Genomic DNA, 14,902 nt, shown 5'->3' with positions numbered 1-14,902 from the left:
TGAGACTGCATTTTAATGTTGTATTTTAATCTTGGTTTTTTAAGTTGTATTTCAATCAATTGTTTTATATCTGGTGTTAGCCGCCCTGAGCCCAGTCTTGGCTGGGGAGGGCAGGGTATAAATAAAATTTATTATCATCATCATCATCATCATCCAGCCAGTCCCTGACATCGAGGCCCCTGGCTTTCCTCTCTGTCTCTTGCGCTCTGCTTTGGCGAGTCCCTTCCTTCCTTCCTTCCTTCCTTCCTTCCTTCCTTCCTTCCTTCCTCTCTCTCTCTCTCTCTCTCTCTCTCTCTCTCTCTCTCTCTCCCCTTTCTCCCCCTGGCAGGCCATCATGGCCCAGCAAAACAGCTGAAATAATAATTATAATGTTATTATTTATACCCCTCCCATTTGGCTGGCTTTCCCCGAAATGTTTGGCTTCCGAGATGCTCGAAAACTGAGGTACCACTGTATCTCCTTAAACACACTTTGCCAGAAAATTTCCCTTCCTTCCTTCCTTCCTTCCTTCCTTCCTTCCTTCCTTCCTTCCTTCTCACTGCCCCCTTTCTCCCCCCGGCAGGCCGTCCTGGCCCAGCAAGACAGCTACCTGGAGGTCCAGCGGAGCGCCCTGCTGGACCGGGAGCGCCAGTTCCGCCTGCAGTCGACGCGCGGCAACCTTCTTCTGGAGCAGGAGCGCCAGCGCAACTTTGAGAAGCAGCGGGAGGAGCTGGCCCACGTCCAGAAACTGCAGGGCCAGCTGAAGGCAGAGCAGCGGCGCTGGGAGCGAGAGCGGGAGCGCCAGCGCAGGGAGGCGGAGGCGGCGGAGGCCCGGCTGCGCCTGCGGGAGGAGGAGGCCCGCCAGCTGAAGGAGCGGCTGGGCCAGGAGCGCCAGGAGCTGGAGCGCCAGCGAGAGGCCTACCAGCACGACCTGGAGCGCCTGCGCGAGGCCCAGCGGGCCGTCGAGAGGGAGAGGGAGCGGCTAGAGCAGCAGCGGAGGCTGAAGAAGCAGAGCGCCAGCGCCTTCTCGCCTCCGGAGGCAGGGCAGGTGAGACCATGCTCCTGGGCGGGCGGGCGGGCGGGCGGGTGAGATGCCTTGCCACCCAACTGCTGCCGACAGTGGCAGGGGCACAAAGTGGGGCAGACCGGTTGCATGCAGATGAATTGGGCGGGTGGGAATAATAATACCTTGGACCTTAACGGACGCAGGTGGCACTGTGGGTTAAACCACAGAGCCCAGGGCTTGCTGATCAGAAGGTTGGCGGTTCGAATCCCTGCAATGACGGGGTGACCTCCCGTTGCTCGGTCCCTGCTCCTGCCAACCTAGCAGTTCGGAAGCACGTCAAAGTGCAAGTAGATAAATAGGTACCGCTCCGGCGGGAAGGTAAATGGCCTTTCCGTGCGCTGCTCTGGTTCGCCAGAAGCGGCTTAGTCATGCTGCCACATGACCTGGAAGCTGTACGCCGGCTCCCTTGGCCAGTAAAGCGAGATGAGCACCGCAACTCCAGAGTCGGCCACCACTGGACCTAACAGTCAGGGGTCCCTTTACCTTTACCCTTACCTTGGGTTACAGACGCTTCAGGTTACAGACTCCGCTAACCCAGAAATAGTACCTCGGGATAAGAACTTTGCTTCAGGATGAGAGCAGAAATCGTGCTTTGGGAGTGCGGCAGCAGCAGGAGGCCCCATTAGCTAAAGTGGTGCTTCAGGTTAAGAGCAGTTTCAGGTTAAGAACGGACCTCCGGAACGAATTAAGTACTTAAGCCGAGGTACTGCCGTATGGGAGGGTCCAGCCTAATCCTTTGCGTTGTTTTTCCGCAGGGCCCCTTGAGCCACTCGGCCAGCTTCAACGGAGAAGGCCTGGAGGGCAAGCCGGGCGGGCGAGGGAGCGTCGTCTCCGCAACGGACTACCTGGAGCGGGGGGAGCTGGCCCGCCGAGACAGCGCCGCCTCGCCCGCCCTGGAGGGCGTCCGGCCGGTGCTGCCCCTCAAGACCGAGGTGCCCCTGCACCTCCTCAGCGCCACCAACCAGATCCAGAAGCCGGCAGCCGTCCAGCAGCAGATCCCCACCAAGCTGGCGGCCTTCACCAAGGGCAGCAAGGAGAAGGCGGGCAAGGGCTCCGCCAAGGCCTCCCACCGGACGGAGAGCTCGGGTGAGTGGCGCGGGGGCCGCAGAAGGGGGCGCGGGGGCCACTGGGGGCGGAGGTTGCCGCCCCAGGATGAACAGGCATCATGGTGAGCACACAGGGTGAATGAAGATGCAAAATGAGGGTTAGAATACAGTGGTGCCTTGGTTCTTAAACTTCATCCGTTCCAAAAGCAAAGCGTTCCGAAACCAAGGCGCGCTGCTTTCCCGTAGGAAGTCATGCAAATTGGATTAATCTGTTCCAGACTTTTAAAATCAACCCCTAAAACAAGAATTTACAGTGGTGCCTTGCAAGACGAAAAGAATCCGTTCCGCGAGTCTCTTCGTCTAGCGGTTTTTTCGTCTTGCGAAGCAAGCCCATTGACGGCTTAGCGGATTAGCGCTATTAGCGGCTTAGCGGCTTTTAGCGGCTTAGTGGATAAGCAGATTAGCGGCTTAGCGGCTTAGAAAAAGGGGGGGGGGAGGGAAAAAACCCCGCAGGAACTCGCAAGACATTTTCGTCTTGCAAAGCAAGCCCATTGGAAATTCGTTTTGCGAAGCGCCTCCAAAACGGAAAACCCTTTCATCTAGTGGGTTTTCCGTCTTGCGAGGCATTCGTCTTGCGGGGCACCACTGTAACATGAATTTTACTATCTAATGAGAGTACTGATCCATAAAATGAAAGCAATAAACAATGTACAGTGGTACCTCAGGTTACAGACGCTTCAGGTTACAGGTGCTTCAGGTCACAGACTCCGCTAACCCAGAAATAGTACCTCGGGTTAAGAACTTTGCTTCAGGATGAGAACAGAAATCGCGCGGCGGCGGGGGCGGGAGGCCCCATTAGCTAAAGTGGTGCTTCAGGTTAAGAACAGTTTCAGGTTAGGAACGGACCTCCGGAACGAATTAAGTTCTTAACCAGAGATACCAGTGTACTGCAGTCACACAATCAATCAGTAGCTGAGCTAAGTTCACACAATCACAAAAACAAAACAAAAAGAGCCGCAAAAACAAATTAAACAGCAAAAACAGACAGGCCTCAGCGTAACATTCAAAACGGAGCACATTCGGCTTCCAAAAAAAGTTCGCAAACTGGAACACTTACTCCCGGGTTTTCTGCATTTGAGAACTAAGGTCCCGCTGTATGGTTTTTGCTGTATGGATCTCATAGAGACACCCTTGTTATACCACCTAACTGGCACCCCACAAAACCTGCTGACGTTCTGCAGTCCTAGAATGCAGGCGTTTCCCCTGGCTTCTATTAATGGAGTCACCATTGGCAGGGACCCTGGGGGTCCTCTCTTGCCCCAGCCCCCTGCAAGGCAGGAACCCCAGAAAGCTCCAAGGACCTGCCGAAATTTTCTGAGGGTCTCCTTTCTGTAAGTCATTCTGGACTCACAGCTGTCCATGGAGGCGCAGGTTAATTCTGTGTCCAGGGCAGCTGTTTCCCAGCTCCACCTGGTATGCAGGATGAGACCCTCTCTGCCCGCGGACTGTCTCACCAGAGTGGTGCATGCTCTGGTTATCTCCCGCTTGGACTACTGCAATGCGCTCTGTGTGGGGCTACCTTTGAAGGTGACCCGGAAACTACAACTAATCCAGAATGCGGCAGCCAGACTGGTGACTGGGAGCGGCCGCCGGGACCACATAACACCGGTTCTGAGAGATCTGCATTGGCTCCCAGGACGTTTCCAAGCACAATTCAAAGTGTTGGTGCTGACCTTTCAAGCCCTAAATGGCCTCGGTCCAGTATACCTGAAGGAGCGTCTCCACCTCCATCGTTCAGCCCGGACACTGAGATCCAGCGCCGAGGGCCTTCTGGCGGTTCCCTCATTGTGAGAAGTGAGGCTACAGGGAACCAGACAGAGGGCTTTCTTGGTAGTGGCGCCCACCCTGTGGAGCACCCTCCCACCAGATGTGAAGGAAATAAGTAGCTATCCTATCTTCAAAAGACATCTGAAGGCAGCTCTGTTTAGGGAAGATTTTAACATTTAACGCTGTATTGTTTTTAATACTTGATTGGGAGCCGCCCAGAGTGGCTGGGGAAACTCAGCCAGATGGTCAGGGTATAAATAATAAATTATTATTATTATTTCTCCTTCCAGCGTCGGTCGACCTGAGGCAGCTGCTTCCCCGGCCGGCCGGCAAGGACGAGCCTCCCTCCCGCAGCCGCAACTCCATGAGCCCCGTCTTTCCCCACAGCCAGAACGTGGCCTTCCTGCCAGGTAAGTCGTGCTGTGGGCGAGAGAGGGGGCCCCCTCCAGCCCGCCATGCGCCCGTGGCCCACTCTCCCTCTTCTCCCCGCAGAGCCGCCTGCTGAGGGTGCCCACCCGGACCCCCTGCCCCCTGCCGCCAACCTCTTCAAGCCCAACAGCGTCCACGCCCTCCCGCCAACCCCGGACGATCTGGCCAAGGAGGACGTCATTTTCTTCTGACGCGCGCCAGCCGCCCAGCCTCCGAGGGACCGGGCCCCTTCCGCTTGTCAGGACAGAGGCCAGAAAACAGCAAGGACGCTGCGTTTTTTGGGGGAGAAGGTGTCTTTCTCCGGACAGTCGTTTGGCTGCGCACGGATGCCCTGATTTCACCCGCCTCGCTCGCTCTCCGGGGCAGTTTCACCGCTATCGTTTTTTAAGCACTTTCCACAGCGGGGCGAGAGAAAGCCGACTTTGCCAACAGAGGTGCCAGCTCAAAGTGGTGGACCCCGCTTCCTCCGAAGACAGGCCTCGGCGGGCACAGAGAAACTTTGCGGCGATGCCCCTTTGTCTTGGGCAAAGGGGTGCCTTCCTTAATCTGCCGGGAGCCACGCAGGGGCGTCCGGCTTTGTGGCAAACGACTCTTGTGTTTCCCCCCAAATCTGGCTTCTCGCAGGCTGGTGTGTTCTGCGTCCAACCCAACGCTCCCCTCGCCGCCAAACGCTCATCCGCTTCCTTTGCAGGAATCCCCCCTCCCCAATTGATTTTTTTATTTGCCCCAGATTCAAACCCCTACCGCCACCGAGGGATCTCTTCGGAGTAGACCGTGCCACTCTCTTCCCCTGTTTCCTGCAAATGCTCACCTCCTAAAGGTTGCTTTTCTTAACATTTTTTGGGGGGAGTTTTGGATTGCAGCCTCGCAGCGATGCGAGATGGGCTCTTTGTTCCTCCCCAGATACCTGCGTTCTCACAAAAGTTGCGGCTTCTGCGCTCGGTCCTCGGGGAGCGTCGGAAGGGCGAGCCCCCCTGTCGCAAGAGGCTCCCGACCGCCCTTCCATCGCGGCGGGGCCGTTTCTCGTAATAACTGCGTATTTCCTCCGCGTTTCTTGAAAGGGAAGCCCTCTTTCTGCACCAAATCGCTGACCTGTCCATGCTCTGCTTGCCTATTAGATTTCTCCCTCGGGGGAGCTCCCTTCGGGGATGGGACCAGTGGCAATTTAAAGGGCCCCCCCACTGCCTTTCACGGGGGGGGGCAGGCACATGCGGCCGTGGGCAGGCGACTCGCCAACTGGGGTCAGGGGGAGAAAGTTCCCCAAAAGGCAAACATTTCCCTCTGTCGCCGCTGCCCCCCGCCCCAGGGGGAAAAATTGCTCTGTGTTTTGAATATTTATTTGTTTACTATGTGTACGCCCCCTTGAGACCCCCTTGAGTGCGAGAGGTGGCCCGTGCATAAATAAATGAATAAATATAGATATATATTGCCTTTTGCCTGGTTGCTACGACTTGAGCAGGAAGGAATCGCAGCCAAGGAATCTCCCCACCCCCAGGGAAGAGGCTGCAGACCCTCTGAAACTCCCCACTGACTGAAGGGGGGACCCCCAGACCCCTAATCCTGTCCCGGTTCTAGGGATTAAGAGTGCAGGAACTAGAGATCTTAAGGGGGGGTCTTTTGGGGGGATGGAATCCTGACCGAAGGACCTCTTTGCTGCGTCCGGAGTCGGAGCCCATGCCTGGCTTGCAAAGCCAGCCCCCCCAACCCGTGCAGGATCCGTGGGTCAAGGAGGGAGGCGTTTGCGGGGGTCGCAAGCAATAAAGGAGGCTCCCCTCTGACCCCGGTTTGCAGGATACTTCCTCTCTGCGTTTTATTAGCTTGCCCGCGACCGGTTTACATGGTGTGCATTGGACGGGCTTCCGATCCGTGCCTGCGAGGGGCTCTTCTTGCCCCATGGCCATGGGGGGGGCAGGCTCTGAGTTTCCGAGGGCAGAAAGCTCCCCGTTTCGCGGCACTGGCAGGAATTTCGAGGGGGCTGTCTGGTCTCACGCGGCTCCCCCCGCGTAGGTCTGGTAGACTCCGATGAGGGACGACGTCGTCCCCAGCAGCCCCACGAGCCACGGGGGGAACCTCCCGGCCCACAGCACCCCCGGGGGCAGCCAGTGGACGGCGTTGCAGAGGTCCGCCAGGTTGCCGGCGACGGTCAGGGCTTCGGCCCGGGCTCTTGCCCTCGCCCTCCGAAGGGAGTCCTTGCTGCGGGGAGACGGAGGGAAGGAGGATCAGTTGGGAAGGGTCCCCTAAAGCCCATCCAGACCAGCCCCTCCGAAGCATGGAAGTGTAGAGCTGGGCTTAAGGGGCTTAAGGTTAGCCTGGACTGAGCAGAAGACAGTGTGTGGTTTTTTTTGGGGGGGGGTATCCCATAACCGGGACTCAGGTGGCGCTGTGGGTTATACCACAGAGCCTAGGACTTGCCGATCAGAAGGTCGGCGGTTCGAATCCCTGCGGCAGGGTGAGCTCCCGTTGCTCGGTCCCAGCTCCTGCCAACCTAGCAGTTTGAAAGCACGTCAAAGTGCAAGTAGATAAATAGGTATCGCTCTAGCAGGAAGGTAAATGGCGTTTCCGTGCGCTGCTCTGGTTCGCCAGAAGCGGCTTAGTCCTGCTGGCCACATGACCCGGAAGCTGTACGCCGGCTCCCTTGGCCGGTAAAGTGAGATGAGCGCCACAACCCCAGAGTCGGCCACGACTGGACCTAATGTTCAGGGGTCCCTTTACCATTACCTATCCCATAACCAGGACGGAGGGAGGGGGCCCTCTTGCCTGTCGCAGGAATAGGGGGCCGGTTCAGAAATATTTGCCGTGAGAAACAGCTCCTACCTGGCCTGCTTCGGCCGCCGGCTTCTCAGCTGGCACAAAATCCTCAGGGATCTGGAATTGGGAGGGTCGGAAATGAGCCTTTTGCAGAAGGGACCCGAGGGTCATCTAGCCCAACCCCCTCGAACCCACAACTTGCAAGGCTCCACCAGCCAGCTGGAGGCAAGGAGCTGTTGCGCCCAGGGTCCCTTCTCTGCCCCCCCCCCAGCGTTCCTTACCGTGCGATTCCCAGCAGCAGGGAGGTGGCCCACAGCAAGGTGCTGAGCACCCACCACTTCCCCGATTCGCCCCGGATGACCTTGGCGTCCGCTGCCCAGGCCAGGTGTTCGCAGGGGTAGTAGAGCTGGTCAGCCACGTTGCTAGCCACCGAGAGCCAGCGGATGGCGGGATCCTCCTCCTGGGAAAGGGGGAGAAGGTTGGGTCCCTCGCGAGGAAGACCAGGGTCAGCGCTGCCCGCACGGGCTGGCAGCAGACTTTGGACGTCTTCCCTGGAGATACTATGAGGCAAGGTGCTAGTCCCCATTGTGGTCACCTCCCTGGAATTGGAATTGACCTCCGCGAGGCCCAAGCCTGGTCTGGGGGTCCTGGGCTGCCCAGACGACAAGACCCCCTCGCTGATGGGGGGTGGGCAAAGGAAAGCAGAGATCCCTGCATGATAGGGGGTTGGGCTAGATGACCGCGGGGGTCCCAACTCTATTTTTCTTTTCTTGGCTGCAAGGGTTGCCAGAAGGTGCCACCCAACTGCCTTAGGGACTCCACTCTGGATTTGTGTAGGGTTCCACCCCCCCGAGCCTGTTCTTTTCCTGAAGTATTCCACCAGGCTTCCCTTCTCCCCGATGGAGTCCCTTCCCAGGTGGATGAGCCCCCCCCCCAGCCCCCACTTCCCTCTCTGGCCTGGGCAAAACCAGCCTTCTTGACCCTTGGCCCTGGTCTGCTCCAGCCCTGTCTTGGCCTGCAGGGGAAGCCCCTAACTCCCTTTGGGTTCGAGACCCCTTGGCTCCCCTCGCCCAGTTCAGCCAAAGCTATTCCCAGGATCGGGGCCTCTGTCACAGGCTGGCAGCTTCGAGTCCAAGTGGGAGATAACCAGAGCATGCACCACTCCGGCCAGACAGTCTGCGGGCAGGGAGGGGGTCTCATCCTGCGTCCCAGATGGAGCTGCCCTGGACACAGAACTGACCTGTGCCTCCATGGACAGCGGTGAGTCCGAAATGACCCCCAGGCTGCGCACCTGGTCCTTCGGGGGCACAGTCGCCCCATTCAGGACCAGGGAGTCCCCCACACCTGCCTTCCCCCTGCTTCTGTCTTGTCAGGATTCATCCTCTCCCCTCTTGCAACTCCCAGCAGTTCAGAGGCATTGGGTGCCTCTGAGCGCGGGCAGAGTGCCCAGCCACCCCTGTGAGTCTTCGCCACTTCCAGGAATTCCTGCCATTCCCTTTGGTGGCCTCGCCTAGATGGGGTTCCTCGCCCTTGGGTGCCGGCCACCCCTTGCCGCTCTTCCTGGGTGGGGGCGAAGGTTCGCCCTCCAGCTACCCCCCTCGCCCCACGGGCGGTCAAAGGGCGCCGGGCACCCCATGCCTTCTGCAGCTGCAAACACCTTTTTGTGTGACGCATACTTCAATCCCGTGCTCCTCCCGTGTTTGCACAACCGAAAAAAGAGGAGTGTTTGCTCTGAAATCACATGGGGAAAGTCACTTTGCTCCTTCTAGGAAGCAGGGGGAACCGGCGTGAGCAGGATCTCTGCGGGGCCAGAGGGCGGGTGTGTTTTTGCTGTCCGAAAATATCCCTCTGATAGGCGAAGGGTGGAGCAGTGCGGCTGGGGAAACCCGGTCAGGTGGGCAGGGGTACAAATAATAAAAATATTATTATTATTATTAACAGGCCAGCTGTTCGAATAGAAGTTATTGACACGGATAGAAGCTATTGCAGCTGTTGCAGAATATGGGATTATCATCTTGATTGGAACGTAATGGAAACTAATGAGATTTTTGGAACGCAGGTACAAAGAAAATCATTCTAGCACGCAGGCAGGCCCCACCTAAATTGTCAAACCTGTTGCAGGAGACCGTTTGACAACAAAAAACCGAAAGCTTCATTACAATAGGGAAACTCAAAAACGGAAGCTGTGTGACATGTTCGGCTTCTGAAAATGGTTCGGAAACCAGAGCAGTTGCTTCCGGGTTCCGGCCTTCGGGAGCCAAAGCATTCCAAAATGTGGACTGCATTTGTAAAATTGGTATTGACAGCTGCATTGCAATTTGGCATCGTCATAACGAGGCTACCACTGGGTTGTAATTGAAAATTACTAAGAATATATATACAAACAGGCCAGCTGTGCCACAGCTGCCACTCTCCCCAGTATACTGCCTCCGACAGGGGAGGGACAGCATCGCCCTCGTAGGTCGACAGCCTTCCCCAACCTTTCCTCCGACCCCCTTTTAACGCTGAGAGCCTGCAGGGCCAGCAGGAGAACCGTACAGCTGGGAGGGACCCCAAGGGTCTTCCAGCCGAACCCCCAGCAATGCGGGAATATTTTTTATTTTTTGACCCCTGAGTTGTGCTCCTTTCTCACAAAAATGAAGTGATATTTCCTGGTGCCTGTGCTTCCGAGCACAGCGCTTGTGCCAAGTCAGGGTCCCCAGAGGTCATCCATCCCAACCCGCTGCCGGGGAGGAAAACCATGGCTAGCTCAGTGTCGCTGGCGCTGGCTGGCAGCTCTCCTGGGTTTCAAGCTGGGTATCCTTCCTCAAATTCAGGCCCTACAGCACCTCCCCACTGCCCCAGGGCCACCCACCTTCGGCCCCAGGCCGTACTGGCGGCTGTAGGCGAGCATGGAGAGGTCGTCGAAGAGGCGGAGGACGGTCCGGCAGTGGCTGAGCTGAGCCGATATCGCCAGGAGGCTCTGGCCGAGCGGGGACTCCGCGGGGTGGCTCCTGGCGGCCAAGGCCCCCCCTGTGAGCTGGCAGCCATAACCGAGGGTGCGGACCTGGCAGAAGGGGGGGGAGACGAGATCGCGGTTACCTCTGCGCTTTGGATACGCTGCTTCCATTGTCGCCGGGGGCTTGTTATTCAAAAAGCATCACAATTGGGAATAAAAGACGTGTTTAAACAATCCTAGAGTTGGAAGGGGACCCCCAGAGGTCATCCAGTCTGACCCCTTGCAATGCAGGAATCTCAGCTAAAGCCTCCAGGACAAGCTCTGCTTCGAAACCTCCAAGGAAAAGATCGAAACCCATCTGGGATTCAGCTGTCCGTAAACGGCTGCTACACTTATGGAAAAGTAAGCGAGGCAATGTCATTGTGCTCGCTGCGATTCCTGCATTGGGGTGGTGTTTTTTGGAGTGGGTGACTTTTAGGTCCCCCCCCCCCCATGATGGACGGACGAACCCAGCTGCTGCTTTAAAAAATAGCATAAAAATTATTTTTTCTTAGATTTCCAAAACGCCACGAATTTAAACTCAAATCAAGTATTCACACGTCTTTGTTTCCTAAACTGACTTTTCCAAACCCATTTTTCCTGCTGCCTCGTATCTCAACCTCCCATCTATCACACAATCACCTCCGACGCAATTACCGTATTTTTTGCTCTACAAGACTCCCTTTTTCCCTCCTCAAAAGTAAGGGGAAATGTGTGTGCGTCTTATGGAGCGAATGCAGGCTGCGCAGCTATCCCAGAAGCCAGAACAGCAAGAGGGATTGCTGCTTTCACTGCGCAGCAATCCCTCTTGCTGTTCTGGCTTCTGAGATTCAGAATATTTTTTTTCTTGCTTAACTCCTCCAAAAACTAGGTGCGTCTTGTGGTCTGGTGCGTCTTATAGAGCGAAAAATACGGTATTTTGTTGTTTTCCTTCTGGAAACCGGCTTGGATCTGGACTCCCATTCTGCACTTTGTAAGGAATTGACCTTTTTCTCTGTGGCCCGTTGGAACTCCCCGCCAAAGGATGGTGCCAGGCAAGGCGCTTTTGCTCCGCTGCTTCTGCTGCCTGCCGAAAAACCTTTCCATCTGGACGAACATGTCCAGACCTTTCAAATGCTGGCATCGCTGAACTACGGGGCCGAAAGGGACCCGGGGGTCATCCAGCCCAACCCCTGCAAGCCACAAACTTTGCATAGGTTCATCTCTTGCTGCTCATTTCCACCACCCAATTCCAAACAAAATAAACCCAAATGTGTGTAAAAACCCTGGTCCAAATAAATCTACAAATCCAGGCAGCTTGCAGAGATCCCTTCATGGCGCCTCACTTTCCTGCAAGGTTCACTCATGTTTAGCCAACATCTTTTGCAAATCTGGAGGAGGAAGGCATGGGAGCGCCAGAAATTTGGGTTTCCCCTTCCTCCATCCAGTTTGCTTTGGTTTTAAATAGAACAAAATGTGTCGCTTGCGTTTCTTTCCTTAAGATAAGAAAGGAACAATCGCATTTATTTATTAACAACGATCGCATTCATTTATTTTTAGCAGGCGAGGGACAAGGTCAAAATTTAAAGTCGGACTAGGAAGTGGTGTGTTTTTTTTAATGCCCCTTCCCGCTTTCGGACATTACAATTTCAGGTTTTCTCTATGCTCCGTTAAGAAGCAGGGGGGGAACGGTTGCCAGTCAGTGCATGCAGAACTGAGGCAGCCAGATCAGCGGTCCGACTCGACACAAGTTAAATCTGAACCATGAGGACTGGGATTTTGATTTATTTCCAAGAGAAGGAGCGTCGCTTTTCTTATTAGGTGATTCTGAAAATCTAGCCTGCTTTCCAGGCCACGCCCACTAACCACTAGGCCACGCCCCTGCCTCTATTAAGCCTCGGCCTGCCTCTCTTAACCGGCTCATCCTTTATCAAGTCCTGCCCACTACCCCTTAAGCCCCGCCCATACCAGACTCCTCCCATCTCTATTAAGCCCCGCCCCACTGCTCTTAACAGGCAGCCCAGCCTGCTTTCCAGGCCACGCCCACTATTCATTAAGTCACGCTCACTGCCATTAAGCCCCGCCCATATGAGGCTCCTCCCACTTCCATTTAACCCCGCCCCGCTGCTCTTGACAGACAGGCTGCCTGCTTTCCAAGCCACGCCCACACCAGGCTCCTCCCGCCTCCGTTTAGCCCCGCCCCGCTGCTCTTGACAGACAGGCTGCCTGCTTTCCAAGCCACGCCCACACCAGGCTCCTCCCGCCTCCGTTTAGCCCCGCCCCGCTGCTCTTGACAGACAGGCTGCCTGCTTTCCAGGCCACGCCCACACCAGGCTCCTCCCGCCTCCGTTTAGCCCCGCCCCGCTGCTCTTGACAGACAGGCTGCCTGCTTTCCAGGCCACGCCCACACCAGGCTCCTCCCACCTCCGTTTAGCCCCGCCCCGCTGCTCTTGACAGACAGGCTGCCTGCTTTCCTAGCCACGCCCACACCAGGCTCCTCCCACCTCCGTTTAGCCCCGCCCCGCTGCTCTTGACAGACAGGCTGCCTGCTTTCCAGGCCACGCCCACACCAGGCTCCTCCCGCCTCCGTTTAGCCCCGCCCCGCTGCTCTTGACAGACAGGCTGCCTGCTTTCCTAGCCACGCCCACACCAGGCTCCTCCCACCTCCGTTTAGCCCCGCCCCGCTGCTCTTGACAGACAGGCTGCCTGCTTTCCAGGCCACGCCCACACCAGGCTCCTCCCACCTCCGTTTAGCCCCGCCCCGCTGCTCTTGACAGACAGGCTGCCTGCTTTCCTGGCCACGCCCACACCAGGCTCCTCCCACCTCCGTTTAGCCCCGCCCCGCTGCTCTTGACAGACAGGCTGCCTGCTTTCCAGGCCACGCCCACACCAGGCTCCTCCCACCTCCGTTTAGCCCCGCCCCGCTGCTCTTGACAGACAGGCTGCCTGCTTTCCAAGCCACGCCCACACCCGGCTCCTCCCACCTCCGTTTAGCCCCGCCCCGCTGCTCTTGACAGACAGGCTGCCTGCTTTCCAGGCCACGCCCACACCAGGCTCCTCCCACCTCCGTTTAGCCCCGCCCCGCTGCTCTTGACAGACAGGCTGCCTGCTTTCCTGGCCACGCCCACACCAGGCTCCTCCCACCTCCGTTTAGCCCCGCCCCGCTGCTCTTGACAGACAGGCTGCCTGCTTTCCAAGCCACGCCCACACCCGGCTCCTCCCGCCTCCGTTTAGCCCCGCCCCGCTGCTCTTGACAGACAGGCTGCCTGCTTTCCTAGCCACGCCCACACCAGGCTCCTCCCACCTCCGTTTAGCCCCGCCCCGCTGCTCTTGACAGACAGGCTGCCTGCTTTCCAGGCCACGCCCACACCAGGCTCCTCCCACCTCCGTTTAGCCCCGCCCCGCTGCTCTTGACAGACAGGCTGCCTGCTTTCCAGGCCACGCCCACACCAGGCTCCTCCCACCTCCGTTTAGCCCCGCCCCGCTGCTCTTGACAGACAGGCTGCCTGCTTTCCAAGCCACGCCCACACCCGGCTCCTCCCACCTCCGTTTAGCCCCGCCCCGCTGCTCTTGACAGACAGGCTGCCTGCTTTCCAGGCCACGCCCATCAGCATTCAGCCCCGCCCCGCTGCTCTTGACAGACAGGCTCCCCCCTTCCCTCTCACCGCGCGGTCTCTGCCCCGATGCGTCTCCAGCAGCGCCACCAGCGCGCCCAGCCGGCCCTCCGCTCCCGCCGCCATGGCAACGCTTCCGGGTTCCCCCGCCCCGCCCCCTGAGGCCGCCCAATCACGCGCCGCCCGGAGGAGGCGGGGAACTACAAGCCCCAGGAGGCCTTGCGCGGCGGGGGACGGGCAGCCGGAGGGGCCAAAAGAGGGCGCGAGCGGAGGAAGAACAGAGAGAACGCGGGGCAAGAGCGGGGTGCTTGAGCCCGGGTGGCTGCCTGGCGGCGGGTTGGGATGGAGGACCTTTGGGGGTCCCTTCCCACTCTGCCATTCTGTGCTTCTTGGCTGCAACTGCTGGCCAGAAAGGAAAACGAGAGAACTCCCCTCGTATTGTGAAGCCATTTATCGCCTTTGGTGCAAATCTCTGCCTGGCATAATAACTATCTATTCAATTAATTTCATTTATCCAGTGCTTTTTTTCCTTTTAAAATGTTAAGGGGTACACACTCATTTTGACTCGAGAAAAATCACCATTTTGCAGTTCAAATCCGGAAAAATAAAGACAGTAAATGGACTGGTTTTGCTGGCGGCTTTGCAAGGGGTTGGGCTGGATGAGCCCTGGAGTGCCCTCTGTGGCTCCAGGTCCGGTCCTTTTGCTCTTTTGGCAAATGTCGCAGCGAGACGAATGGCGCAAGCTTCCGGGGATCAGAGTCCATTCCTTCCAGCGTTGTCCTCACTTGACAGGCGCCACGAGGGCACAGAGATTGAAAAGTTGGCAGGAAGCCCTTCCCATGCGCGGACGGAAAGAGAGAAAGCAAACAGGGAGGGCAGAGAGCCACAAGTTTGAAATGGCCTCTCCGTTTCTTGAAATCCCTGCATTGCAGGGGGTTGGTCTGGATGACCCTCAGGGGTCCCTTCCGGCCCTTCCCATTCCAGTCTGCCAGTGTCTTTCTGTTTGAAAGCTAAAGGCTGTGGGTTCTCGTTGCGACAAATTGAACGCTATGCGGACGATTATACGGCTGTGCAACTCCCAGCGCCCTGAACGATACTACAATTCCCAGTATTGTCGTCGTCCCTCCCCAAAAATTCTGGGAACCCTAGTGAAACCATCACGGAGCCACCTTTCCCAGGAAACTTGCTATAATATGAAATAATAAGAGTTGTGAGTATATAATAATAATAATAATAG

General features: G+C 57.2%; 2 protein-coding genes across 3 annotated transcripts in view; one reads left to right on the top strand and one right to left on the bottom strand.

The window, feature by feature from the left end:
* The window catches only part of ARHGEF18 (Rho/Rac guanine nucleotide exchange factor 18), a 55,409-nt gene extending 49,633 nt beyond the window's left edge, over window positions 1-5,776 (top strand). For both annotated transcript variants that reach the window (XM_081846022.1, XM_081846021.1), the window contains exons 28-31: window positions 563-1,027; window positions 1,801-2,131; window positions 4,209-4,328; window positions 4,411-5,776. In XM_081846022.1, coding sequence (XP_081702148.1) covers window positions 563-1,027; window positions 1,801-2,131; window positions 4,209-4,328; window positions 4,411-4,538 — 1,044 coding nt within the window. In that variant the 3' untranslated portion in view covers window positions 4,539-5,776. The remainder of the gene's footprint in view (window positions 1-562; window positions 1,028-1,800; window positions 2,132-4,208; window positions 4,329-4,410) is intronic.
* Window positions 5,777-6,126: 350 nt separating this feature from the next.
* PEX11G (peroxisomal biogenesis factor 11 gamma) lies at window positions 6,127-13,833 on the bottom strand. The gene is made up of 5 exons (XM_081846458.1): window positions 13,717-13,833; window positions 9,950-10,141; window positions 7,377-7,555; window positions 7,162-7,212; window positions 6,127-6,540 (listed from the first exon to the last, which is right to left on the bottom strand). Exons 1-5 carry the CDS (start codon window positions 13,789-13,791, stop codon window positions 6,333-6,335), a joined length of 705 nt encoding a protein of 234 aa, XP_081702584.1. The 5' UTR covers window positions 13,792-13,833; the 3' UTR covers window positions 6,127-6,332.
* Window positions 13,834-14,902: the final 1,069 nt, after the last annotated feature.

This window comes from Podarcis erhardii, assembly GCF_964252035.2.
Source record: "Podarcis erhardii genome assembly, chromosome: 18".
Classification (NCBI taxonomy): domain Eukaryota; kingdom Metazoa; phylum Chordata; class Lepidosauria; order Squamata; family Lacertidae; genus Podarcis; species Podarcis erhardii.
This window is presented reverse-complemented; position numbering and strand designations above follow the sequence as displayed.

What these genes read in the sequence shown, in the direction of transcription:
- PEX11G (XM_081846458.1), bottom strand. Translation starts at nt 13,791, where the DNA reads ATGGCGGCGGGAGCGGAGGGCCGGCTGGGCGCGCTGGTGGCGCTGCTG. An exon ending in CTGCTGCTGGGAATCGCACG is followed by an intron (nt 7,213 to 7,376) that starts GTAAGGAACGCT and finishes TCCCAATTCCAG; the next exon opens with ATCCCTGAGGATTTTGTGCC. An exon ending in CGGCGGCCGAAGCAGGCCAG is followed by an intron (nt 6,541 to 7,161) that starts GTAGGAGCTGTT and finishes GTCTCCCCGCAG; the next exon opens with CAAGGACTCCCTTCGGAGGG.